This window comes from Diabrotica virgifera, chromosome 7 (assembly GCF_917563875.1).
Source record: "Diabrotica virgifera virgifera chromosome 7, PGI_DIABVI_V3a".
Classification (NCBI taxonomy): Eukaryota; Metazoa; Arthropoda; class Insecta; order Coleoptera; family Chrysomelidae; genus Diabrotica; species Diabrotica virgifera.
The window spans coordinates 129734589-129761665 of record NC_065449.1 but is presented as its reverse complement, the minus strand read 5'-3'; the positions used below and the strand labels follow the sequence as shown (position 1 = coordinate 129761665).

The 27077-nt window shown below is 33.6% G+C and overlaps 2 protein-coding genes across 2 annotated transcripts; one reads left to right on the top strand and one right to left on the bottom strand.

The window, feature by feature from the left end:
• Nucleotides 1-2579: 2579 nt before the first annotated feature.
• Nucleotides 2580-4486, top strand: LOC126888606 (uncharacterized). Its single transcript, XM_050656962.1, has 3 exons — nt 2580-2913; nt 3006-3208; nt 4164-4486. Exons 1-3 carry the CDS (start codon nt 2873-2875, stop codon nt 4484-4486), a joined length of 567 nt encoding a protein of 188 aa, XP_050512919.1. The 5' UTR covers nt 2580-2872.
• Nucleotides 4487-7003: 2517 nt separating this feature from the next.
• On the bottom strand, nt 7004-10765 carry LOC126888605 (uncharacterized). The gene has a single exon (XM_050656961.1). It carries the CDS (start codon nt 10763-10765, stop codon nt 7004-7006), a length of 3762 nt encoding a protein of 1253 aa, XP_050512918.1.
• Nucleotides 10766-27077: the final 16312 nt, after the last annotated feature.

The following is a 27077-nucleotide window of genomic DNA, read 5'->3' as shown; positions in this document are numbered from 1 at the left end:
ACGGAAATAGGGTCTCAAGGTCTTTTTATATGTTAACATTATGTGTGCACCCCCAATATTTTACACCAGGCGCCGCCACTGGCGGTTCTTGTGCTTCAGCAAGAATTGCACAATTTGGCGAGGACACCATAGTTCCTAGACATATGTTTATTGCTTTATACTGTATTCTGTCTAAGATTAATAAATTTAACTTACTAGTTGAAGCGTAAAGTGTACATCCATAATCCATTATTGATCGAATAATTATTGACTTATATTAACATCTGCACCAAATTTATATTTGGAAACTACGCGCAGAAGGTTAAGCCCTTTTTCACATTTCTGCTTTACGTGTTTGATGTGACTCGTCCATAAAAGTTTATTATCAATATGGACACCTAGATATTTATATTCTGTCACTATGGGAATAGTAATATCACCGATGGTACAAAAATCAGAGGTTTTAATTCTGTGTCTAGTAAGACCGTTGATTGAAATAATAATATGGGAAGACACCCCATCCTTCAGTGGAAAACGTAGCTCAGAGTGCCGACTGTCTCTATCCTTCTTTCAAAAACGTGAATACGATCTTCCGTCTCTTACAAACTGAAAAAGTGTGAAAAATAAATGGTTCGACTGCTGCTGCCACCAGCGAAGTCAACGATTTTATTCGCAGTTTCTATTTTACACAGCGCTCTGTTGCCACATCTAAGAAATGTCTTCTTAGTCATAAAAATTAAATGATTTTTGTTAATATAGTTCTGAAATATAATATTTCAATGGACGGACGGTGGTATTTACATTGCTTCAAACAACTTTTTTGTAGGTTGATATACAGGGTGTCCAGAAACTCTACCGACAAACGAAGACAGGGGATTCTTCAGATAATTTTAAAACAATTTAACCCAATTCACCCAGTTTAAAAATGCTTCCTAAGGGAGCTAGAGCTATTTTAAAATGGCGTCTGGTAATTAGTTTTTCTGAAATATCTCCAAAACGCTTTTATCTAGAAAAACGAAATTTGGTACGCGTATTTATCTTCCAGAGATAAATCGATTCCATCCATTGCGAATTTCTAGTAACGGTCATAGGCGTCCGTTTTGGATATGGCAACGGTTATTTTATCGCATAACTTTTTTGTCTTTAATTTTTAAGCATTTTTGACTCTGGATTAATACATTGTGAGGTATTCTAATAGTAAAAGGTACTCTTGCTTTAAACGGCAACATCGTTTTCTGAAAAAAATCGATTTGAAAATTTTTCGTTTTTTCAAAAAAAAAACTTAAAAAAATATAGGTATTTAGAAAAACTAAAACTGGTATTTTTATTTATATTCCAGAGATGAATCGATTTCATTAATTTCGAATTTCTACTACGTGTCATATGCGTCCGTTTTGGATAGGTAAACGGTCATTTTATTGCATAACTTTTTTATCTTTAATTTTTAAGCATTTTTGACACTAGATTATTAAATTATGAGGTTATTCTTGCTTTAAGTTGGGAAAATACACCGATTTTTTTAAATTCTTTTTTCAAATTTAAGTAACGAAAAATGTTCTAATCGATTTTTCTAGAAAACGGTGTGTCTTATCGACTTAACACAAGAGTACCTTTTAGTACTAAAACACCTCAAAATTTAATAATCCTGAGTCAAAAATGCTTAAAAGTTAAAGACAAAAAAGGTATGCGATTAAATAACCGTTGTCCTACCCAAAACGGACGCCTATGACAGGTACTAGAAATCGCAATGGATAAAATCGATTTATATCTGGAAGATAAACAAGCGTACCAATTTTTGTTTCTCTAAATAGAAGCGTTCTGGAGATATTTAAGAAAAACTAATTACCAGACGCCATATTCAAATATCTCTAGCTCCGTTACGAAGAATTTTCGAACTGGTTGAATGGGGTTAAATTGTCTTAAAATTATTTGTGCAATCTCCTGTCTTCGTTTGTCGGTAGAGTTTCTGGACACCCTGTATAGGTAACTGTCGTTCTATTTTTTCAAGATTGTATTACATTTAACTAGTTTTGATGGGAAATAAGCCACAATTTTACTAAAAAAATGATTTTAATAACGTTTCGACGCCCAAATCGAGTGTCGTTGTCAAAATACAAAAACTATTAATGAATTAAACAAAAATGTTGTTGCTTAGTAAAAAAATTCTTCTAATAATTTATTTAATCTGACTCATTTATATCGGCAATTCAGACATATATTATACATTTTAAAGTAGAAGACTTTAAGTTAAGAAGTTGCGTTCCTGGGACGACTTTATTGAAAGATAGTTCATTCGATTACATGAAATCAACCCCAACTCAAGAATATCCGTCACAAAAAAATCATAACATATGATTTGTCTTTAAAAAGACAACCACATGCAATGATGACAGTAAAATTCTCGCGCTAGAGATTCCATAGTAAATCACGAGCGAAAACCAGAAAAAAACCTCGTGATACTATCCCGACATCGTAAGTATTGGCGATGTCAACGAACTATAGGGGGCGCTTTGACAGATGATCAGCTGATCACGCACGTAGGAAAACAAAACCAGAGCTACCATAACCTTTGTATGCGAATCGTTGTTGTGTGTAAAAAATATCCTTATTTTTATCTTTCATTTATTTTTTTTGTTAACGCAATGGAAAATAAAGAAATGAAGTTAGTCTGCTCGATATTTTGAAATATATAGGAGACACTAAAAGACCTTTAAAAGAAGGAGAGGCCTTGTTAAAGGCTGGCCACGTTGTGTTGTGTGGCAAATATAATAACAAATTAGTCTGTTTGTGTCTGCAAACGACTAATTTAAATGGTGCCCCACATGAAATCACTGTAGATGTGTTAAGAGACGAGTGGGTGGCAAAATGCACTTGTAAAGCCGGCCAGGGAGGAATGTGCAAACATGTGATTGCAGTTTTATTACAAGCCCAGAGGTAAGTGTGTTTTAGTCAATGAATTTAGTAGATTTTTTTGAGTTATTGCGATTTAACGGTGTATTTACATATTATTTCAAATTTACTTGTAGACAAGATGAACTAGAAGCACTAAGTTGTACTGATGTAGAACAAGTTTGGGGCAGTTATAGTGGCAGTTTTAAAAATAATTCCTTAGAATATAGTAAACCTGTACCTGTGAAGGAGTTCTGCCATGCCGCTAAAAGGAAACGAAATATACAGCCTACCGGATCACTAGATCAAGCATATGAAAAAATATTTCAAGTTGTACAAGGTGAGTTTTACATGAATATTTACTTTTTGTAGCCAAATGATGCTTATATACTAGACTAGCCATAGAGGTACAGAAATCTTGAAATTAAATAAAAACTGAAGGTTTTTATTAGAAAGAAATGAGTGGCCAATTATTTCATTACTTTTGTAACATCCTGTTATACGCTTTTGCAGAATCCAGAGAATTATTTCATTTTTCAAAGCTCACAAAGCAAATTTTTTTGAGACGAGGGGAAGATACTACAAATCCATTGTATTAAAGATCATAATGATTTGAGAAATATTACTGTTGTGTATGTGCACATTAAAGGTTGCTCCATATTATCATGTACTTAGCGTTTCCAGCATGAAGCATCTAGTTTTCGAAAAATATGATTAAATGGTTTTAAATATGAACAATTCACACTGTCTGGAACTCATCGTATCAGACACCTTTCAGTAAAATCAGGTTTTTCGGAGACTACACTGCATGCATGATATACGCAGCGCCTTTAAGAACGAATATTTGATAGGCATATTCATGATGTTAAGTCACAATTACAACCTCTCATGGATTTCGTCTGAACTAGCTTTGAGGGTGTTTTCAATGTCAAACTCTGAGCGCATGTGCATTTGAAACAAGTAGGTAATATTCATTATTTATTTTTACATATTTTTTTCTACAAATTTTATATACAATATCTCCACCAACTTTTATTGAAAAGTGAAGATTCCATGTTAATCATTTTATATTACCCATTAATTAATTTAAAATATGTAAAAATAAATAATGAATATTACCTACTTCTTTCAAACGCATATGTGCTCAGTGTTTGACATTGAAAACACCCTCAAAGCTAGTTCAGCTGAAATCCACAAGAGATCGTCATTGTGACTTAACATCATGAATAATAGTAACAGATATTTTTAACAATTTTTTTATGTGATGAGCATTTTGTATTAATTGTCACTTGTAGTTCCAGGTTCTGCCCTCAAGTTATTTGTTGAAGGTAGAAGTTCAGGGATAGCGACACCTGATAATATACCAAGGATAACTGATTTTGAAGCTGCATTGTTTAATCAGTTTATATCAGTATCCAATGATATAAAACAATTAATGTTATTAAGTGCTTGTGAACAATCAGCTATAAACTTTTACAACGAATTTGTAAGTATTAAACAGTGTGAAGCGGGGAGTATTTGTAAAAATACAAGGCAACAGACTAGCGAAAATAAAATGTGGATGCAACATTGGCAGATAAGAATCACAGGTACCTCTGCATATAATTTATACACATAAGTAATAGTACAGCAACAGTTCGGCCTATTTCCCCGTGTTAAATCCCATAAGAAATCGCTAAGGTCCATTCTGGTCATTTTTGTCTCGTTTTGCGACTGCGCATGCGCGATGGCTCATAGGATCGTCTCGTGTGACGGCTTGTTGGAAAGGGGAGGGGTAACGAATATGGGGTAAGCGCAAAGACATGGCATCGCATACGCTGTTATTTGTGTCTTCTTTTGAATCTAAATTTATAACACCACGCCCGTTTTTATGAATATTTCTAGGCAGCATATGTCTCTCATAAATTTAATAAGGTAATGTTTTGCCATACTTCATTATATTTGTATTTGTTAAAGCGTGATGAGGAAGGATTAGTTTGTGTGAAATAAAGACATCTGCATGTCTTAATAATAACCGCCAAGGTTTTTAATATCTAAAAATAACTTATCCATCTGGCAGTCTAATCAGCATCCGGACATACCAGATGAGGGAGCAAGGACCAACTGTGGGAGTGAACATTCGGACTAAAAATTTCATTAAATCATTAACATATTTAAAGCATAGGCCTCTTCTTTCCATCTCTCGCAAAGTATAATATACAGGGTATAGTCAGAAAGTCAAACCAATTCTTCTTTCCGTCTGTCGAAAAGTATAATATACAGGGTGTAGTCAGAAAGTCAAACCAATTTTTCTTTCCGTCTGTCACAGAGTATAATATACAGGGTTTAGTCAGAAAGTCAAACCAATTTAATATATACCATTCTTACGGCCAAACCAACAAATATCCACCGTCTTCTACGATTGAATACTACTATACATGAATCTCCAGCCAATCACACACCTGTTCCTTACAAAGAACATATACCATTCTTGCAGTATTGCCAAACCAACACACATCCACCGTCTTCTCTGATTCCCAGGATCGCCCTCCAATCATACACCTGTTCCTTATAAAGAGCATATACCATTCTTGCAGTATGGCCAAACCAACACACATCCACCGTCTTCTCTGATTCCCTGGATCGCCCTCCAATCATACACCTGTTCCTAGAGACATATACCATCCTTACGGCCAAACCAACAAACACCCACCGTCTTCTATGATTGAACACTACTATACATAAATCTCCATAAAATCGTGATTGTGAGTTGCATACTTTAGTTTATCTAAGGCAAGTCGGGTAATACTATGTAGGTTGGTATTATACTTCTCAGGTAAAAATGGGATTATCTGTTTTATTATAAAAACCGTTTAACAATATAGCATAGTACAAACAATTGTTTGATATATAGATACGACGTATATGTTGACATAGAAAATGCATTTAATATAGAAAAAATAAGTTGTATTATTGAAATAGAAAAATACATGTACTGTATTTTACCTATGCCCATAAACAAATTTACACTACATAGACTAAAAAAAGGTTAGCAAGGACACTCAAGCAGTAAGTAATGGTTAAGTATAATATGTAAACGTTAATAAAATAATGTTAGAATCTAAGCGATGGAATGTGTGTAAAGCGATTTATAAAAAATTATGTAAGCATGCAATGAATGAAAGGTAGCCAATTCGGTCGAACATAAATTTGTTGAAAAAACAAAAAATATATTCTTAACAGCGGTCACCAACGTGAAGGTATGACTACGTCGACCGCCATGTTAGTAGGGGTGATGGTTAGTAGAAATGAAATATTTTACATTATATGATAATATATTTAATAACGACAATATACTTAACTTACTTACTAAGGTCACTCTATTACTTGGTTTAGTAGACATCTTTTTATTGATCTGTTGGACATCTTTTATCTATTCTTATTAATGTTAAAACACCGATACTTTGGTATCAATTCATTCGTTACTAAGTTCTATAGTATTCAAAAATGAATTATTAGGGGGGAAATAACTCTAGGTTATCTAATCTTAAAACTAGGGATTTTCCGACTCCTGTTTTGTGACAGGCTATCGAAGACTTAAAACTAAATCGGGGAAAGAAGACCATTAAGTTATCGTTTGTCTTAACTTGGAGGCTACACGAGCAACGGTTCCAGAGTTAACTAGAACGGCTCATTATTTTGCCAGTGGTCCATATCAGATATCTTTTTAGTGGGCATAACTAAACATCTTTTTATATGGGTTAATCTTAATAATAATATTTCATTTAGAGATAATATATACAAAACTACGATCTACTAGAATCATCATATGTTAAAAAAACGATGAGTGCAGGAAAGGTTGAGGAATGTAGTAAAAAGGGTCTGTTCCAGATATCAGTATGTTAGCTGTAATAAATAAAGTTTTAAAAATTACAATATTCAATCATCTAAATAATCTTAGTGGCGTAAAAACGATTAGTGCGAGGGTGATAAGAGGATTATATTATTAAAAAACGTCTAATTCTGATGTACTTATCAATATTGCAGTTGTAATAAATAAAGTTTAAGACTATATTCAATCAGCATCCATCTTAAAGTCAATCGAATCATCAATGGTAAATGTTAAAATAAGTTTATTAAAATTTTTGTCTTAAATCTAATCAACATCCATCTCAAGAGTATCAATTAAATAGTGCCCAAAGGGAAGCGTATCATAAGAACCCTGAACGTGTTGTCTTTTATCATCATTGGAGCTGAGCGCAATCTTGCTTTGAGTTATAGAATAAACTTGGTGTTTATCAGAGCGTATAAGATTTTGCGTGGCAGTCTTTGTTGTGAAGGTATCTAAACATTCTAAGTAGTCCTCAAAAGTAATTTTAGTATTTACTACAGATTTCTTTATCCCCTTCGCCTTCTTTGTAACACCATAATTTCGTATAATATTATCAATCTCATCATCCTCATACTCTTGTTCTTTCAACTTCCCCCTCAGCTTTTCAATGTCATTATCTGTGCTAGCTGCTTTTGTCGTGTATAATTTCGATCGGAGTCCTATGTAATCGGTCATAATGCAGCCATTATTCTCATCTTTCATTATGCCCAATACCTTCTTATTAACCAGAGGGATGTTGTAAATGTTATCTTTAGGATAGTCTGAGGTATCAAAATATTTATAGCAATCATGTATCATTGCTTCATACGGGTCTTTTTCCCGTATCTCCACAATCACCGAATCTGTATCTGTATAGCAGGTCGAAAAGTTTTCTCCGAACCTGCTAGCTAAGTAGCCATATTGGAAATCATATATGGTTGTTTTCGCCAAATCTAAAATACTCATTCCAACATAAATCGGTTTAACTAACCATATTTCCGCTCTATGCATCTCAACAGCAATCAAATTTTCATTAAAGATAGTGGCGTTTTTAAACAGGGGGCTACTTATTCTAGCTTCAGCTCCATAACGACCCTCCCACTCTGTCAGCAATTTAATATCAACGCGCCTGCGCACACACTCTAAAGTCTTACCGAACACTGCATTGTTCATAAGCTTAAACAGATTCTTTTCAAACTCATTTTTTGCTGCCTTCCGGAGATTTGTATTCAAGTCGATGTATGACTTTAACCAAGGAGACTGCTTAAATTTCAGGACTCGATGAATCTTTTTTAGTATTAATCCATGAGCTAGCGCTTGCTTCAAGGCCCTGTAATGAATTACATATCTTTCTTTATCATGAAGGGTAGCCATTAATTTGGTCAGCTCTCGCGGACGTTTAGGAGGTTTCATAGTTTTCGGGTTCAAGGATTGGGGACAAAATGGGATGTCTTTATGACGATCATGGAGATGTTGAGGGTACTCCAGGTCGACCTCGAGAATGCACCCTTCAGAAGAATCGTCCGGAATACTAAGAACGTCGATGTCAGTATCAGTCCACTCAAAACCTCCAAATGGAAGATATTGAGACATTGCCCACCCATATTGATTATTGACATCGAAATACATCAGATAAGAGTCGGGCTTAGATGGGTCGTAAGATACCATGTACTTGTTATTAGCATGAACACGACGTTTCGAGCAAACTTGACTCAAACCACCACGAATGCCACGCTCCACAAACAAATGCATATCTGGATCAGTTAAAAGTTCAAGTTCCTGTTTTGTATACTTAAGCATTGCATCCCACGTGAATCCAGGTAGAGTAAAGTAATGAGCGGGGTCAAGATTATATGTTTCGAGACAACTGGAGCGGAACCGCTCAAAAACATCGGCAAGAAGAAGAATATCTGTTTTCATGTAGAGATCGACGTAATCTCCGAGAGAAGAACAAGAGAATGAGGACCAGACTTGGAGGGCGCGACGATAATGGCGGCGAGGACAAGGTTTATCCTCAAGTTTATTATAAAAAGACTCGATAGACGGCAGACATGTTTCAATAAAGCGATCAAAAGAATCAATATAATCATAAGGCATGATACCTTTAGCAGTAAGAAGAATGAACTGCTCCTCGGGAAGGAAAACATATTGAGAGCGGAGATTAGGATATTCGGTCAAATAAGAAGAGAGCTTATCGAGAGAAGACGCCATAAATCGAAAACTAGCAATGAAACGAAATTTAATTCGAGCATCATTAATGTGTTTAGTGAAAGATATATATTTTTCCTTAGTGATAGGAAGAAGATCTACGGGGCCATTGATGTGAGTAGCAATATCAGTAACAATGAAGTGGGCATCATATCCGCTGAGGTTATGAAATATCACAGGGATAGTGTGAGCATCTTTGTAATTAATGTTACACCCTTCATGAGCTGCAAATCTATAATTATTTTCTGGGATCAGGTGATTATGGTCTCGCATTTTCTTATCCCTGGGGGAGAAGCGCTGCTCACAAATATGACAATGAGTGGCTGCTTGAAAATCACTCTCTTGCTGAAAGGTCATATTAATATCAAATGGACACATAAACACCGTAGAAACATCCTCAGCAAGCTGATTTAGTTCATCTGCGAACCATTTCATGCAATCTTTTCCACAATATGATTTGTAAAATGACAGAGAATCATCATAGGAACATTTAAAGTAATACCCAACGGCAGCAGGTATATGTTTTTGATAGGTAGTCTTTTCCGCACTATGTTCCAGAACGCTTTCGAGATCTGCGTATACGGCGAAGGGAGCTTTTAGTTTATTCCTGAAATTCTTAAATTTTAACATTTTATGGCTTTCTTCAGGCATTTTAATGGCTGTTTCATTTATTCTTTCATAATCGTTGATGTGAGCTTCTAACTGTGTATACGATGAAAATGGTTGTAAACACCTATCACAGATAACATCTGATCGCCCATTGCAGCATGTCTTATGAACATTAATCTTTTCTTGTGATCGGAAGTAATGGAGGCAGCCATCACAGAAATATTTTGTCCCATCTTCTTTGCTAAGCTGCTTGGAAAGGAGGCGAGATAGATTTTTTATCCAAACGTAATGATATCTAATGGGACCTTGCTCGTCATAATTATCTTGTAACAAAAGCAGATTCACATGTTTATCCTTCTTGTTTTTTGTTAGGAAGGTTGGGAGGGTCGTATAGTTCTTTTTCTCCTTTTTCAAAATGTATACATTGATCGATATATTATTCTGCTTTTCAAAATTTGGAATCTGTTTGATGGTCATTGGCCACTGAATACCTTTAAGTTTTAATATGGGCGAGTAATGTGGGTAAGATGACATTAAATCAGAGTTACTCCGACAAGGATATAACGCCGATATGACAGCCCATGCAAAGCATGCCTCGTCATCGTTTTTAACATTAATGCACGCCTGTTTTCTTTTTATCTGAGAGGGAAGTTCAATGTATGAGGAACCAAGCTGTGGCGTAAATTTGTTTATATTAACCCCCAGGTTAACAACCGCTTTTAGTGCCCAGCCACTATCTCTCTCTTGGAATTCTTCCAAGTCTCTGTTGATGGGTTCCACTACTTTTTTCTCGAACCATTCATCAAGATTGGTGTCTCTATAAATGGCTGAGTTTGAAGTAGTAAAGTACTTGGTTTCATTTATAATCTTATCGCCTTGAGCAATCTCGAACTCTCCTCCAAATGCTATGTTAACTTTCACTGCAGCGTTATTTTTTAAAGCATTTTGGATTCGTCGCTTGAACAGAGCTTTACAATCAACCAGGAAACTGCCCGGGTCCTTGTGTTTAAGGTTCGAAATAACTCCAGTCTGAATTCTTGAATTAAATGTAGATAAAGAGTCATCCCATTGTACCCTACGCTTTGCAGTCTCCGGTAGAGTTTTTAGTCCCGCCCCCTTCTTCTGTTCGGCGTTTAGTTGGTTTCTTAACGTTTTCACCAGTCGCATCTGGGCTTCGAGGTGGTGCTTTTCGCCAATCGTCTTTGCAAACCTCATTCTATTATGAATCATTTTAATCGCTTTTTTACACTCTACCAACCCTTTTCTTAACTTTTTATCATTATAATTGTCAGATATTAACCCCAAGATGGATGAAATATACAGAATAAGTTTAGCCAACATGTTAAATGAAAACTAAAAAATATAATATTAAATTATCAATAAAATTTTCTAAAATTGTCTATTTAAAACAAAAATTATGAAAAGGTCATCAGAAATTAAAAAAAAATCAAAATTTTCAAAATTTACCACACACCGGAGCACACGTAAATGATTTACCAAAGCACTGAAGGAAGATCTGAAACAGAATGAGAAAATACAAGATACGTCAAGTATTTATTAAACTTCGGTCGGACGGAAAACTGAACGCTGATACGTTATGCTCAAAAGGCCCCTGAAATGAGTAGATTTGTGCGTGTTTTCTCATAAGAATCAATGTAAAAGTGCTGTATTTAACATATTTATTGAAATCATCAAATACTTCATCCAGTTCAGTGCTGATAGTTATAATTTATTGCATGTGTTCATGGACTTGATATCTGATAGATGGGTGTCAGGTTTTAGATAAATAGCAAGTATTTCAAAATTTACCTTAATCGTATTGTGCTGATGTAGATATTCACTCAAAATGTTCAAAACTTTGGGTTTAACATGTTTTAAAGATCAATTATAATCCAGTTTTTATCACTACTAAAACGATAAGATGCGATTCTGATTTAAACGCATGCGTCAATTTTAAAACACATCCATATATCACTTCCAATTTAAGCGGTCTTAATCTTTTTTTCGGGAATATAATAATCACCATTAAGCTTATTATCACTATTTACATTTCCGTATTTACATATGTTCCTACGTCGCGACAGCTTATCCGAGCGCGAAAACGATTTATTACACTTACTACACGTATTATAATTCACGATAAACTAATGAGGAGCTCCACTAATTTGCCTTAAATAGGATAAAGATACGAGAATATTAACCCCACCATATCATTTTTGACGATGTTGATCGATAGCTATTTTTAGACCGAACACCGGCTAATCTAGTCAGCATCCTGTTTGATATATATTTTCTTCGTGCGAAATGAGGAACATCTGGCAATTGTGATAAATTAAGAAAGATGATATTGTGGGAACTCATTTCTTGGTTTTTCTCATGCAAAGTTGTCGTAAAGCGGACATTAAGACATAATTAAAAAAGATACCACACACTGTGAGAAACACAGTTGGTGTTTTTTGCGAAGAATATAACTATGCAGAAACCGTCGTGCGAAATGAGGACATCTGCTTGTCATCTGCCGATCTAAGCACCGAGGTTTTAATATCTAAAAATAACTTAAGCATCTGGCAGTCTACTCAACATCCGGGCATGCCAGATGAGGGAGCAACGGCCAACAGTGGTAGTGATGATTCGGTATAAAAATAGCATTAAATCATTAACATATTTAAAGCAAAGGCCTCTTCTTCTCGTCTGGCGAAAAGTGTAATATACAGTGGGTAGTCAGAAAGTCAAACCAATTCTTCTTTCCGTCTATCGTAAAGTATAATATACAGGGTGTAGTCTGAAAGTCAAACCAATTTTTCTTCTTTACATGTGTCGCAAAGTATAATATACAGGGTATAGTCAAAAAGTCAAACCAATTCTTCTTTCCGTCTGTAACAAAGTATAATATACATGGTGTAGGTAGAAAGTCAAACCAAGAACCAGGAAATAAATTACAAATATAAGAGCACACGAGTTATGAAACAACCATCTTACAAGCAAAAACGACACAGCATATAATGAAATCAGTAAAATAGCGAAAAGGCAAGACGTCATAATCAGGGTAAAACCTCCATATATATTTGTGAATGGAAGAAATAACACAAGATATAAAATTAAAGTGTTGGAAAACTCATACAAAAGTAATATGTATACGTGTGTTCAATATTTCTATAAACCTTGTTATTTAATCTAATCATGAATTAAAATTTCTAGTGTAAATCTTAAGATCCAGTTTGAGATAGGATTTCAATGTTCCTTTTTATTTTTCAAATAATTTAAGATACCGCTTATTTGGTTATATATATACCTACTCAATAATATTACTTATTTTGTAATTACCCACCATCCAGATAATTATTGATAAATAAAATATGTATGATTAGCAGCAGAGTCCCAGGTATTTGTCACATTTTCCGTTCATTTTTTGTATTTTCCAGATATTTTTCTGAACTCTCTTATTATCCATTTATTTTTTGAATTTTGCAAGTATTTTTAACATTTTTCGTAATTTTTCGGGTATTTTTCATATTTTCCAGATATTTTTCTGAACTCTCTTATTATCCATCTATTTATTGAATTTTGCAAGTATTTTTAACATTTTTCGTAATTTTTCGGGTATTTTTCATATTTTCCAGATATTTTTCTGAACTCTCTTATTATCCATCTATTTTTTGAATTTTGCAAGTATTTTTAACATTTTTCGTAATTTTTCGGGTATTTTTCATATTTTCCGAGGTATTTTTTAACATTTTGACATCCACTTTAAAAAAAAAACGACAACAACGAAAATCTTCTATGTTAACCATTTTCAGTTGTACTGTTACAAATACACCACATTATTCTTAAAGATTTTGCAAGGTCGGCTGAATGTCTCCGGACCTTCTTTCTTCTTCTTGCCGATGTTTTTGAGCGGTTCCGCTCCAGTTGTCTCGAAACATATAATCTTGACCCCGCTCATTACTTTACTCTACCTGGATTCACGTGGGATGCAATGCTTAAGTATACAAAACAGGAACTTGAACTTTTAACTGATCCAGACATGCATTTGTTTGTGGAGCGTGGCATTCGTGGTGGTTTGAGTAAAGTTTGCTCGAAACGTCGTGTTCATGCTAATAACAAGTACATGGTATCTTACGACCCATCTAAGCCCGACTCTTATCTGATGTATTTCGATGTCAATAATCAATATGGGTGGGCAATGTCTCAATATCTTCCATTTGGAGGTTTTGAGTGGACTGATACTGACATCGACGTTCTTAGTATTCCGGACGATTCTTCTGAAGGGTGCATTCTCGAGGTCGACCTGGAGTACCCTCAACATCTCCATGATCGTCATAAAGACATCCCATTTTGTCCCCAATCCTTAAACCCGAAAACTATGAAACCTCCTAAACGTCCGCGAGAGCTGACCAAATTAATGGCTACCCTTCATGATAAAGAAATATATGTAATTCATTACAGGGCCTTGAAGCAAGCGCTAGCTCATGGATTAATACTAAAAAAGATTCATCGAGTCCTGAAATTTAAGCAGTCTCCTTGGTTAAAGTCATACATCGACTTGAATACAAATCTCCGGAAGGCAGCAAAAAATGAGTTTGAAAAGAATCTGTTTAAGCTTATGAACAATGCAGTGTTCGGTAAGACTTTAGAGTGTGTGCGCAGGCGCGTTGATATTAAATTGCTGACAGAGTGGGAGGGTCGTTATGGAGCTGAAGCTAGAATAAGTAGCCCCCTGTTTAAAAACGCCACTATCTTTAATGAAAATTTGATTGCTGTTGAGATGCATAGAGCGGAAATATGGTTAGTTAAACCGATTTATGTTGGAATGAGTATTTTAGATTTGGCGAAAACAACCATATATGATTTCCAATATGGCTACTTAGCTAGCAGGTTCGGAGAAAACTTTTCGACCTGCTATACAGATACAGATTCGGTGATTGTGGAGATACGGGAAAAAGACCCGTATGAAGCAATGATACATGATTGCTATAAATATTTTGATACCTCAGACTATCCTAAAGATAATATTTACAACATCCATCTGGTTAATAAGAAGGTATTGGGCATAATGAAAGATGAGAATAATGGCTGCATTATGACCGATTACATAGGACTCCGATCGAAATTATACACGACAAAAGCAGCTAGCACAGATAATGACATTGAAAAGCTGAGGGGGAAGTTGAAAGAACAAGAGTATGAGGATGATGAGATTGATAATATTATACGAAATTATGGTGTTACAAAGAAGGCGAAGGGGATAAAGAAATCTGTAGTAAATACTAAAATTACTTTTGAGGACTACTTAGAATGTTTAGATACCTTCACAACAAAGACTGCCACGCAAAATCTTATACGCTCTGATAAACACCAAGTTTATTCTATAACTCAAAGCAAGATTGCGCTCAGCTCCAATGATGATAAAAGACAACACGTTCAGGGTTCTTATGATACGCTTCCCTTTGGGCACTATTTAATTGATACTCTTGAGATGGATGTTGATTAGATTTAAGACAAAAATTTTAATAAACTTATTTTAACATTTACCATTGATGATTCGATTGACTTTAAGATGGATGCTGATTGAATATAGTCTTAAACTTTATTTATTACAACTGCAATATTGATAAGTACATCAGAATTAGACGTTTTTTTAATAATATAATCCTCTTATCACCCTCCCACTAATCGTTTTTACGCCACTAAGATTATTTAGATGATTGAATATTGTAATTTTTAAAACTTTATTTATTACAGCTAACATACTGATATCTGGAACAGACCCTTTTTACTACATTCCTCAACCTTTCCTGCACTCATCGTTTTTTTTAACATATGATGATTCTAGTAGATCGTAGTTTTGTATATATTATCTCTAAATGAAATATTATTATTAAGATTAACCCATATAAAAAGATGTTTAGTTATGCCCACTAAAAAGATATCTGATATGGACCACTGGCAAAATAATGAGCCGTTCTAGTTAACTCTGGAACCGTTGCTCGTGTAGCCTCCAAGTTAAGACAAACGATAACTTAATGGTCTTCTTTCCCCGATTTAGTTTTAAGTCTTCGATAGCCTGTCACAAAACAGGAGTCGGAAAATCCCTAGTTTTAAGATTAGATAACCTAGAGTTATTTCCCCCCTAATAATTCATTTTTGAATACTATAGAACTTAGTAACGAATGAATTGATACCAAAGTATCGGTGTTTTAACATTAATAAGAATAGATAAAAGATGTCCAACAGATCAATAAAAAGATGTCTACTAAACCAAGTAATAGAGTGACCTTAGTAAGTAAGTTAAGTATATTGTCGTTATTAAATATATTATCATATAATGTAAAATATTTCATTTCTACTAACCATCACCCCTACTAACATGGCGGTCGACGTAGTCATACCTTCACGTTGGTGACCGCTGTTAAGAATATATTTTTTGTTTTTTCAACAAATTTATGTTCGACCGAATTGGCTACCTTTCATTCATTGCATGCTTACATAATTTTTTATAAATCGCTTTACACACATTCCATCGCTTAGATTCTAACATTATTTTATTAACGTTTACATATTATACTTAACCATTACTTACTGCTTGAGTGTCCTTGCTAACCTTTTTTTAGTCTATGTAGTGTAAATTTGTTTATGGGCATAGGTAAAATACAGTACATGTATTTTTCTATTTCAATAATACAACTTATTTTTTCTATATTAAATGCATTTTCTATGTCAACATATACGTCGTATCTATATATCAAACAATTGTTTGTACTATGCTATATTGTTAAACGGTTATTATAATAAAACAGATAATCCCATTTTTACCTGAGAAGTATAATACCAACCTACATAGTATTACCCGACTTGCCTTAGATAAACTAAAGTATGCAACTCACAATCACGATTTTATGGAGATTTATGTATAGTAGTGTTCAATCATAGAAGACGGTGGGTGTTTGTTGGTTTGGCCGTAAGGATGGTATATGTCTCTAGGAACAGGTGTATGATTGGAGGGCGATCCAGGGAATCAGAGAAGACGGTGGATGTGTGTTGGTTTGGCCATACTGCAAGAATGGTATATGCTCTTTATAAGGAACAGGTGTATGATTGGAGGGCGATCCTGGGAATCAGAGAAGACGGTGGATGTGTGTTGGTTTGGCAATACTGCAAGAATGGTATATGTTCTTTGTAAGGAACAGGTGTGTGATTGGCTGGAGATTCATGTATAGTAGTATTCAATCGTAGAAGACGGTGGATATTTGTTGGTTTGGCCGTAAGAATGGTATATATTAAATTGGTTTGACTTTCTGACTAAACCCTGTATATTATACTCTGTGACAGACGGAAAGAAAAATTGGTTTGACTTTCTGACTACACCCTGTATATTATACTTTTCGACTGACGGAAAGAAGAATTGGTTTGACTTTCTGACTATACCCTGTATATTATACTTTGCGAGAGATGGAAAGAAGAGGCCTATGCTTTAAATATGTTAATGATTTAATGAAATTTTTAGTCCGAATGTTCACTCCCACAGTTGGTCCTTGCTCCCTCATCTGGTATGTCCGGATGCTGATTAGACTGGGATAAGTTATTTTTAGATATTAAAAACCTTGGCGGTTATTATTAAGACATGCAGATGTCTTTATTTCACACAAACTAATCCTTCCTCATCACGCTTTAACAAATACAAATATAATGAAGTATGGCAAAACATTACCTTATTAAATTTATGAGAGACATATGCTGCCTAGAAATATTCATAAAAACGGGCGTGGTGTTATAAATTTAGATTCAAAAGAAGACACAAATAACAGCGTATGCGATGCCATGTCTTTGCGCTTACCCCATATTCGTTACCCCTCCCCTTTCCAACAAGCCGTCACACGAGACGATCCTACGAGCCTTCGCGCATGCGCAGTCGCAAAACGAGACAAAAATGACCAGAATGGACCTTAGCGATTTCTTATGGGATTTAACACGGGGAAATAGGCCGAACTGTTGCTGTACTATTACTCACATATTATTGTGGCAAGAATACATCCTGGGAAACAAAATTATTAAAAATAATGTTTCCTAAATTCGCTGGAAATCATGCTACCAGGTATGGTAAAAACTGTGAAAAAAATTGCTAAGGAATGTTTAGAGGAAAAATATAATTTCATTTTATATGAAACAGGGTTAATTATTAGTCATAATAGCCCTCATCTGGCATTTAGTCCAGATGGATTTATAAAAGAAAATGGAGAGGTGCAGTTGATAGAAATAAAGTGTCCTTTACAAGGAAAAACTAGTGGAATTTATGAGTTTATGAACACTTTAAATTTCCTGTGTGTGGATGAAGAAAAAAATATATGCTTAAAAACTAAACATGCCTATTATGGGCAAATACAATTAGGCCTTGCACTGTGCAATTTAAAAACAGCTAAATTATGCATATATTCAAAACACGAGGATAATTGTCTCATTGTTGAAGTTTCAAGGGATGATAATTTCATATTTAATTTAATTAGTACATTAAATATAATTTATTTTGATTTATATTTACCATTATTGTCAAAAAATAAAGATGACTTACTAATTAATAAATAGAAATAATAAATTGTTGAGTTTTTATCTTATCTATTATTTCCTACCCATAAGATGAAGAGTACTATAGGAAGATTACAAAGAAAAAAATAGGGAGGTACAAACGAGCTAGATTGGACAAAAGGTTGGACATAGAACAAATTGCAGAAGCAACAGCCCAAATACATGACACACAGATACTACACACAATATCAAAAAGACTGAAGGAGCTACAAAAATAAAAGGGAAAGAAGGAGATATACTTACAAGACAAAAAGAAGTAGCAGAAATCGTTGTGTCAGAATAACAAGGTTCTAACTGCCTCAGGTGCCATTTTTAGTTATGACTGTTTAAAGTTTCTATGTTATATATTTATTTTACTATTGTCGCCACTTTTATGTGTTAACAATGTAAATTTTTTAAAAAATACATATATTTTTATTAACAGTAAAAGGTTACTTCAATAGTTAATACAAAGGAGTTCTGATTTGAGAAATGAATTAAACTTATTTAATCAAGTTCTATTTTCCACACATACCTTTGTTTAACAATTAGTATACAATAAAACAACTTCTAGTTGTTTAATAAAGTCTTATTATTAACTTATAAACACTTTCAGTTCTTGCAGATAGGACCTTGTGTACTTAGTTGACTGTTTTTTATGTCAGTTAGAAGCTTGTTAACTTATCAACATTTAAAATTCTCTGAGATAGAACATTGTAACTTACGTATTTCAGCCACATGTTAATAGATGTCGGTGCTAGGATCATATTAAGGTAAAGAACATAAAATAGAGCCAAGTTACATAAAAATCTCAATTTTAAAAAAATTGCAGATAGAACCTTGTTATTCTAACACAACGAAATATGGACTAAATTTTTTGCAGAATTGTAGGATGAGGACATGGAATTCAATATAGTTATAGAAGAAATAGAAAGAATTGAAGTGTTGAACATAAATGAAAAAGAATTTTCGAGAGACGAAATAAGACATGCAATAAAACATTTAACAACTAAGCATCAGAAGTAGATGGAATACCAGCAGAATTAATGAAGGGACACTTAACTCTTTCAGTGGATATGTTTTATCTATTACTGAAAAAATATGGACTGATTAAAAAAATACCTATAGAATGGAATGATAGTAAGATTACCTTGCTTTATGTGAAAATTTGAGATCAATCACCCTGTTAAATGTTGCTAGTAAAATAATTGCGAGGATCATCCTGGAATGAATAAAGACCCCATAAATGAAAAACTTAAAATGAACCAAGCAAGATTTTGGCCGAACAACTCATGTATAGATCATGTAAACACTTTAAGAATCATTTTGGAAGAGCTAACGGGAAAAAATGGAGAAATTTTTATTAATTTTATAGACTTTGAAAAAACGTTTGCTTCAATTAACCGAAACATGATGTGGAATATACTGAAACACTACGGAATATCAGACAAATATATTAGGACAATAAGGCTCCTTAACGACCAATGTACTGCAAGAGTTGAGCACCAAGGTGAACTATCCGAACAAATAAATACTAAAAAAGGAGTTAGACGGGGATGTGTTCTGTCACCTATGCTGTTCATAGTAATAATAGATTGAATAATAATAATGATTGGATAATTTAACGCTCAAGATGGCACTCGAGCAATGACTGGTGAGGCTAGCAACCTTACCATCAAACCTTTTGCTTTTACTATTTTGCTACTGAAACGCTGATGTGCCCTTTGCTCCACTATGGAGCTATATGATATATTATTTCCTAAATACATATAAATAAAACACTTGGTTGTTTTTATATCATTATTATTCCAAAATGGTACAATTTTTTTATGCTCGATTAGCATAAAAACAAGCAACGAGCAACATTACGATTTGTTTACTGATCGAATAATAAGTAACTTATTTCTAACCTAAACTAACTTTTTCTAATCTGAAGTCTTACTTAGCAGTATTTCTTTAGTTACTATTATGACATTTATTATATTTACATATTACAATATGTAAATATTGTAATATATAAATATAATAAATAATAATAATAATTGTTATGTTCGTGTAAAACTCCCTTAACCATGAATGTAGGTTGGTACTACTGTCATCTGAACGACAGCGGTCACATACTTAATACTGCGATAGAAAATGGAAACCATGTGCATAATTCTTTAAAATAAAGTATTTTACATCGAGTATTATTTCATTACAAATACTTACGTCCTTTAAGTACAAAGGACTTGACATTTGGCGACGAGGATGGGATACAAATATTACAGACACTACATCAACTACAACGTTCCAACTACAGCCGGTACAAACACGAGTTCCTCGACTACAACTGCGATAGTTGCACCTGCTACAGCTCCAGTAATGTCTACACAAGTTTCTACATTCCAGTTTTCCGTTGAACCTTTTAACCAGACAGCTACAAAATGGTCCAGGTGGGTAAAACGGCTGGAAGGAGCATACAAAGTTTTTAAAATTCCAGAGGAAATGAAATTGCCCTATTTACTACATTACATGGGGTCGGAAGCATACGATACACTGTGCGATAAACTAGCTCCAGAGGTCCCTGAAGACAAGTCATATGAGGATACAGTTAAGTTAATGGATAATTTTTACAACCCTGCACCACTTGAAATTGCTGAAATATTTAGGTTTCAATCAAAAAGACAAGCAGAAGGCGAAAGTATACAAGAATACCTACATTCTCTACAGAAACTTGCCATAAACTGCAACTTTTCCACATATTTAAAAAGTGCTATACGAAATCAGTTTGTTTTTGGTTTACAGTCAAAGAGGATTCAAGCCAGACTATTAGAAACAAAGGGATTGGACTTGGACCGAGCCGTAGAAATTGCAGCAAGCATGGAAACTTCAGAAAAGGATAGTAATCAATTTTCTCACAACAATAATTACAATCAGGCTAGTATAAATGTTTTAAATGCGAAAGCAAAAAGTTTTCATAAAAATACAAACACTAGTAAATTTAATGATAATAATACAGTAAATAATCATAGTAGCTCTCCTAATAATACTTTTACAATGTCAAATAACCGTAATAGGGCTTGTTATAGATGCGGAGACACCTCGCATTTAGCCGATAAATGTAATAAAAAGCATTTAATCTGTAACTTTTGTAAAAACGTCGGACACATTCAAAAAGTTTGTTTAAAGGCACAACAAAATTCACACAGGCAAGTAAATTCAGTAAACTCTGCTCAAGAGGTCTTAGAAGTAAATGCTGGAAATTGCAAAGATAAATTTTTTATAAATTTAAAAGTGAATGGTAATATTTTAAATTTTGAAATTGATTCTGGCGCTGCTGTTACAATCATAAATAAAAATATATTTGAAAAATATTTTCCTGCATTACAATTACAAAAATCGGATGTTAAATTAACTACATACTGCAAAAATAATTTGAATGTTTTAGGTTTAGTTTCAGTGGAGGTTGAGCACCAGGAATTAAAGCACACTCTAAAGTTGTATGTGGTGGATGGTGATGGCTACTCACTGGTTGGTCGAGAGTGGATACATGCTCTGGAAATCAATTTACATCAGGTAAATACAATTCTACATGAAAATTTTGAAATTGCAACTTTGTTAGATAAATATAAACATTTATTTGAAAAGTCAGTTGGTGAAATAAAAGGGTTAGAGGCTGAAATTTATCTAAAACCTGGTACTAAAGCAAAATTTTGTAAGGCCCGTCCTGTAGCTTTTGCATTACGCCCTAAAGTTGAGGCAGAATTAGAGTCCTTAGTAAATCAGGGAGTCTTAAAGAAAGTAGCATTTTCGGACTGGGCAACTCCTATTGTTCCTGTAGTTAAACAAAATGGGGACATACGCATTTGTGGTGATTTTAAAATCACATTAAACCCTTGCATTGAAGTGGATGAATACCCTTTACCTACACCAGATGACCTACTTTCCCAATTAGCAGGTGGGGACAAATATACAAAAATAGATATTACGAAAGCTTACTTACACTTGCCAATAAAAGATGAAATGAAACATTTACTTACATTAAACACCCATAAAGGTTTATTTCAACCAAATCGATTAATGTTTGGAATTGCTAGTGCTCCTGCCAAATGGCAACGTTTAATGGAGCAAATGCTACAAGGAATAGATGGTATTTCAATATTTCAGGATGATATAAGAATTACAGCTCCAAATAATACCTTACATTTACAAAGACTTGAACAAGTTTTAAAGAAATTATCTGAACATAATTTACATATAAATTTGGATAAAAGCGAATTTTTCAAAGACGAGATTGACTACTGTGGATATAAGATGAGTAAAACGGGTGTGTCTACTAGTGCAGATAAGGTAACTGCAATTGCAAATGCTCCAATACCTACAAACAGAACTCAAGTTCGGAGTTTCTGTGGCCTAATTAATTATTACAGACGTTTTTTAAAAGATACTTCTACAATTTTACAACCATTAAATAATTTACTTAAAAAGAATGTCAATTTTAAATGGTCGAATACTTGTCAAACTGCGTTTGACAAAGCAAAAAAACTCATTTGTTCTAGAAATGTTTTATGTCACTATGACCCAAATTTACCATTAGTCCTAGCAACTGATGCATCACCCTATGGGGTAGGTGCAGTACTTTCACATATCTTTTCAGATGGTACAGAGAGACCCTTACAGTTTGCTTCTCAAACTCTTACTACTACACAGCAAAGGTACTCACAAATAGACAAAGAAGCTTACAGCATAATTTTTGGAGTAAAAAAATTTTACAATTATTTATGTGCTAGGAAATTTACTTTGCTCACTGATCATAAACCGTTAGTTCAAATTTTTGCACCTGATAAAAGCCTACCAGTTTTAAGTGCAACAAGAATGCAACATTATGCAATTTTCTTACAAGGTTTGAATTATGACATTCGTTACAAAAATACAGATTCTCATCTCAATGCTGACGCACTTTCACGTCTACCTATAAAATCAGAACAAAATTTCACACATGATGAGCCAGATATTTTTGAAATAAATCAAATTGAAACTTTGCCTACAAATATTAGAGATCTAGCTTTTCATACAAAAAATGATCATACCTTAAAAAAATTACTTGTTGGGTTAAAAACAGGAAAACCTGTTGATAAACGATTTAGCTTCAATATAAATCAAGCTGAATTTTCATTACAATCTGATGTTATTATGAGAGGACAAAGAGTAGTTATACCTACTAAATTGAGAAATAAAATTTTGACAGAATTACATACTGCACATTTTGGAATAGTTAGAATGAAATCTTTAGCTCGTAGTTATTGCTGGTGGCCTCACATAGACCAGGATATTGAGTCACTTTGTAAAAATTGTTTAGAGTGCAATAAGCACAAGAACAACCCAATTAAAGATAATTCTCATATATGGGAGCCACCAAAATTTTGTTTTGAACGAGTGCATGCTGATTACGCTGGACCTTTCAATGGAGGTTATTATTTTATATTGGTAGATTCCTTCAGTAAATGGCCTGAAATTCATTTTACAAAAAATACTACTACAAAAACTACTATTGAAATTTGCCGAAAAATTTTTACAACTTTTGGTATTCCTAAAGTTTTTGTTACAGACAATGGTAGACAATTTGACTCTCATGAGTTTAGAACTTTTATGAAAGATAATGGAATTACACAAAAATTTACTGCACCCTACCATCCTGCAACTAATGGACAGGGAGAGAGATATGTCCAAATACTAAAAAAATGTTTAAGGGCTATGCGAAGTGAGGGAAATGACAGGGAGTTTGAATTATGTAAGCTACTTATGCAATACCGCAGAAGCCCACATACAGTTACAGGTAAAAGTCCCTCAGAACTTATGTTAGGAAGACAAATAAGGAATAGATTAGATTTACTTAAACCTTCATGTAGTGATAGAGTTACCTATACTGATATGAGTCTAAGAAACTTTGATATAGGAACTAGGGTTTCCGTGAGGGATTATTTTCATTCTAAATGGCAATTTGGCATTATTGTACTCAGATTAGGGTTATTGCATTATTTAATTCAGTTAGATGATGGTAGAACATGGAAACGTCATGTAGACCAAATACGGCAAATTGGGGAATATACTCCATCTCAAAATAATCCAACATGTTACATTCCGGATACCATTACTCACAATTTGATTCCGAGGGAGGCATCAATTCCAGAGCACAGTGTCTCACCACCACCTACCGAAGTGATTACTGATGAATCCGAAATTTCAAACAATATGGAAAGTTCGAATAGTGTACCTGGGGCTCAAACTGAAACTGAGGAACCCATTTTAAGGCGTTCCACTAGAGTAAGGAAACCTGTTACCAGACTGAATTTGTAAGTACTTTTACTTCTAGTTAACTTTTGTAATTCATGGTCAAGGGAGGAGGTGTTATGTTCGTGTAAAACTCCCTTAACCATGAATGTAGGTTGGTACTACTGTCATCTGAACGACAGCGGTCACATACTTAATACTGCGATAGAAAATGGAAACCATGTGCATAATTCTTTAAAATAAAGTATTTTACATCGAGTATTATTTCATTACAAATACTTACGTCCTTTAAGTACAAAGGACTTGACAATAATAATAATAAATTGCCTTTATTTAGTCTGTAAAAATTTACAAACACGAGATACATGAGGCGAAGTCTAGCTAGAACTACTCCACTTAACCTCAAGTTTACAATGTTAGTTTGAAATAATTAGAATGTAAAGTAATTTATAATTCGACATAAAAATAATAATATAATACTGAAATGATAGAAATAGTCATGTGGCTACTAGAAAAATAATATAAAGAAAATAATTTGTGATGTTATGTGATAAATGATAAGAATGATAAATAAAAACAAAAATAATGGTAACAATAACGACAACAATATACTATATAATAATAATAACGTTACTGCGATTGTAGTAAAAATTTCTTATAATGCTGCTTCATGAATTCAAGACATTTACCTCTTAAATTTATTGTTAAACTGTTAAACACTAAAACAGCATTGTAAGTAAACGATCTCTTATTTTAAAACCCGGAATGTATACACTGATCTGAGATATCCGAAGTCAACCAAGTTTCGGACAGGCAAACAATATCAAAGTTGTGATCATTTACTAGATCAAGGAAAACGTTAAATTTTGGAAACAAAGAACGTGTATTAAAATGAGCTAATTTTAGCTTTTTGTTAGACATACTGAATTCTAGTTTTAAGTTGCTCAATTTTACCTAGTAAATAACCACAAACTGAACTGTTTGCAACATGAGCTGTATCTAAATTAAGTTTGTATCTTAAGTTTAACGTTTTACAATTATTACAACACATAGTTTGACTGGTACAATCTTTCATTTCATGAGATTCAGAACATTTCGGGCATACTAAATTACTAAGACAATTTTTTTCTGGTGACCGGCTTTACAACATTGAAAACATTTTACAATATTGACGTGTTCACTAACATAACATTTGAGCCAGCCTATATACAGAAAACCTCTTTCTATTACCGCTTTGTATAAAGCTGGTGAAACCTCCAACACGACGTTGAAACGCTCCTTAAACTTAACTTTTGTTACTATTTTTATATCATCTTCATTTACGTTGAGATCATTTAAAGTAATAAGGTCTTGCAAAAAACTTGTTGTTTCCAGAGAGGCTGCATTTACGCCACGAATCATTAATCTCGGATTTAACTTCTTTGGTTCAGTAACAGAATAAGTATTTCCTAATTGTTTGGTAAGGCACTCTTTTAATTTTTCTAAAGATGTTGCGTTGCTACAGTTAATCAAAACTCCATTTTTTACCAACTTAGTACTATCGACAGTAGCTTTTGTAGAAGAAAGGTTAATTTTCGATTTAATATCGCTATTTACCTGTACGTTAGTAATATTTTGGTTCGTTGACCTTACAAGCAAAACAGAATCACATCCAGTCTTGTTTATTTTCAAGGCACCCGAGTAACTTTTTGCTGGCCTATTGGTAAAAATTGGTAAAAATGAACTGGTAGAATTAGAAGGTTGTACTTGAAAATCGTCACTTACCGGCGTTTTTGATTTAAGCAGATTATTTGTGTATTCCAATTCAGAAACGTACTTATTTAAAACTACCCTTTCTCGTGACAGACATTCAATCTCCTTCTCCAACACAACTTTTTCACATGATAACTTATCACACATTGGAGCAGAACCATGCCCTTTATTAACGGAACAATTACGACAATAGAACGAGTTTTTATCGACAAATACAACTTTCGAAATTGCATCAAAACACTTGACGTGCACAACAACATCACAGGTATTACCCAAACATTTAATGTCACTTGTTGAAGTAAATTTAGCAGAAAATTTACATTTGTCAGGAGGTTCACTGCTCGAACCGCCTGCCATCGTGGTCGACGAAAATGTCCTAATAGTAACTAAATTATAATATATAAATATTATATTTAATATTTACATATTACTACTGATCGCTTCTGTACAATAGGTGAACTTAACTTTAATATGAACATTGGTAAAACAAATATGAATACATTTAAGACTAGTTGCATTAATTACAACAAATTAAGAGAACTATAAAGAAACTAAAATTGTAACAACACTTCAAAATAAAATAAAAGAATCTACTTATGTAAAAAAATAAGACAGACTGAAGTTAAACGGAAAAAATGGATAACGTCTGGCATAATGAAATCAATACACAAAAAATAAATTTAGTCCAGAAAGCCACTGCGCATCCGCTAGGAAAAATATTCTAATTCGGATTTTTTGCACAATCTTACTCAAAAAGGACTCCTTTTAACAAATTTTAATGTTGCCAGGACCAAAATGTGGTCAAAAATTTTTTAAACGTTTTTTTTTTTGTTTTTTTCCTAAAAGTATTTTTTTTGCATGGAACAAAATTTTTTTAGATTTCTTGGATCATTCCAAACAGAAAAGGTCTTTAGTGACTTCTCTCTAAAGTTGATAGTTTTTGACATATAAGCGATTA